We start from the raw sequence: 1,451 nt of genomic DNA on the forward strand, positions 1-1,451 counted from the left end.
CATGTATTTTGAGTTTGTTAATGGTAGTTGTTGGGCTAAATTAAGACCAAAGATGCCCGCGGTACAAACCAGTAATGGTGCCCTCGCATCCTCCCCAATGGTGCTCTTTCAGCCCTGTCAGTGGTACACCATTTGCATGTATTTAATTAGGTGTAATGATATCAGTTATGAATAGTAGGAAATTGCTGCTCTCATAATAGGCTTTTAGGTCCTTTTTGTAAGTCTAGAAATTCTATATTTAATGGCAACAGTAGTGGTATCAATTCATTATGATGTCACCTCTGTGTGTTCCTTAGTACTTATGTTACTTAGGAGCTAATCTAGCATGTAAGTAGTCAGTGCTGCAACTATCATACTTTTTGTTCCATCACAGGAAACGAACCTGAAGTGCACATATTCGACAAAGTGGAGCTTATACATAGTTATACATAGTTGACTCCGGATTTAGGCTTCTATGAAACTTGATTTATAATTACATTATATTGCTGAGCTCACAAGGTTGCAAGGGTAGCAGTGTAATTATGTTTAAGTTCGATATCTGCCCAACTTCTATCCAATCTCTGCTTGAAGGTATTGATGGAGTTTGCCTTCACAATTTCTCGGTGCAGAACATTCCACTCCGGAACCACATGGAAGAGAAAAGAATTTCGACAAACTGAATTCAAGTCTAGAGGTTTTCTAGAAAAGCTTTTTGTCATGTCTCTTTGTTATTACATCCACACTTCTTTCAAACATATCTTGGCTTAATTCCTCATGAAAGCAGCCCTTGATAATCTTAAATGTTTCCTTTATATCTCCTCTTCGAGAAGCAAGAGTTGGCAATCTCTCAACTGCTGTTCGTATGATAGGTCTTGCAGCCCAGGTACATCTTTCTAGCCCTGGTTGAGCATATTCCAAGGCAGATTTATCACCCATTCTCAATGGTGACCATACTTGGTTATAATAGTTGAGGACTTGCCATGTTATAGTTGCAAATAATAATTTAAATGGTGTTCTGTTTAAAGTTTTAAGTGATATTATTATCCCTACTGGTTCCTTATGTGATGACAGCATGACATGGAGGTCAGTTAACATATCTTGCATCATCATTTAATGTGTCCTCATCTCATGTATTATGTATTCTTGTACCTATCTCTTGATTTGTGATCCATTAATACACATGAACTTTGACACCTGAGATTAATGCTCATTCTTTCTTTCAGGGAGGATGTAGGGATGGTGAAGAAAGCGCAGAACTGGGGCTTAAGGGTAAGTGTGATGCAGGTGGTGGTGAATGGTATGGCTTTTTATTTTTTATTATCATCTTGGTTATTTTGTAGCACATAGGAAGAAAATGAATAATTCTGTAAGCAGGTTAGGCCAACACCCCCACACCAGTAAGAAATATTCTCAGAACCTTTTTTGATGTTTGTGGCAACCTGTTGAATGGTTTGAAGCTTTGCTGAAGGGAA

At 38.0% G+C, this 1,451-nt stretch overlaps 1 protein-coding gene across 1 annotated transcript in view; it reads left to right on the top strand.

Annotated features, from left to right (window-relative positions):
* The window catches only part of LOC119588845 (inositol hexakisphosphate and diphosphoinositol-pentakisphosphate kinase 2-like), a gene marked incomplete at its 3' end in the record, with an annotated part of 41,624 nt that overhangs the window by 3,080 nt on the left and 37,093 nt on the right, over positions 1–1,451 (top strand). The window contains 1 exon segment of the mRNA XM_037937485.1: positions 1,203–1,248. Coding sequence (XP_037793413.1) covers positions 1,203–1,248 — 46 coding nt within the window.

This window comes from Penaeus monodon, chromosome 24, assembly GCF_015228065.2.
Source record: "Penaeus monodon isolate SGIC_2016 chromosome 24, NSTDA_Pmon_1, whole genome shotgun sequence".
Lineage (NCBI taxonomy): Eukaryota > Metazoa > Arthropoda > Malacostraca > Decapoda > Penaeidae > Penaeus > Penaeus monodon.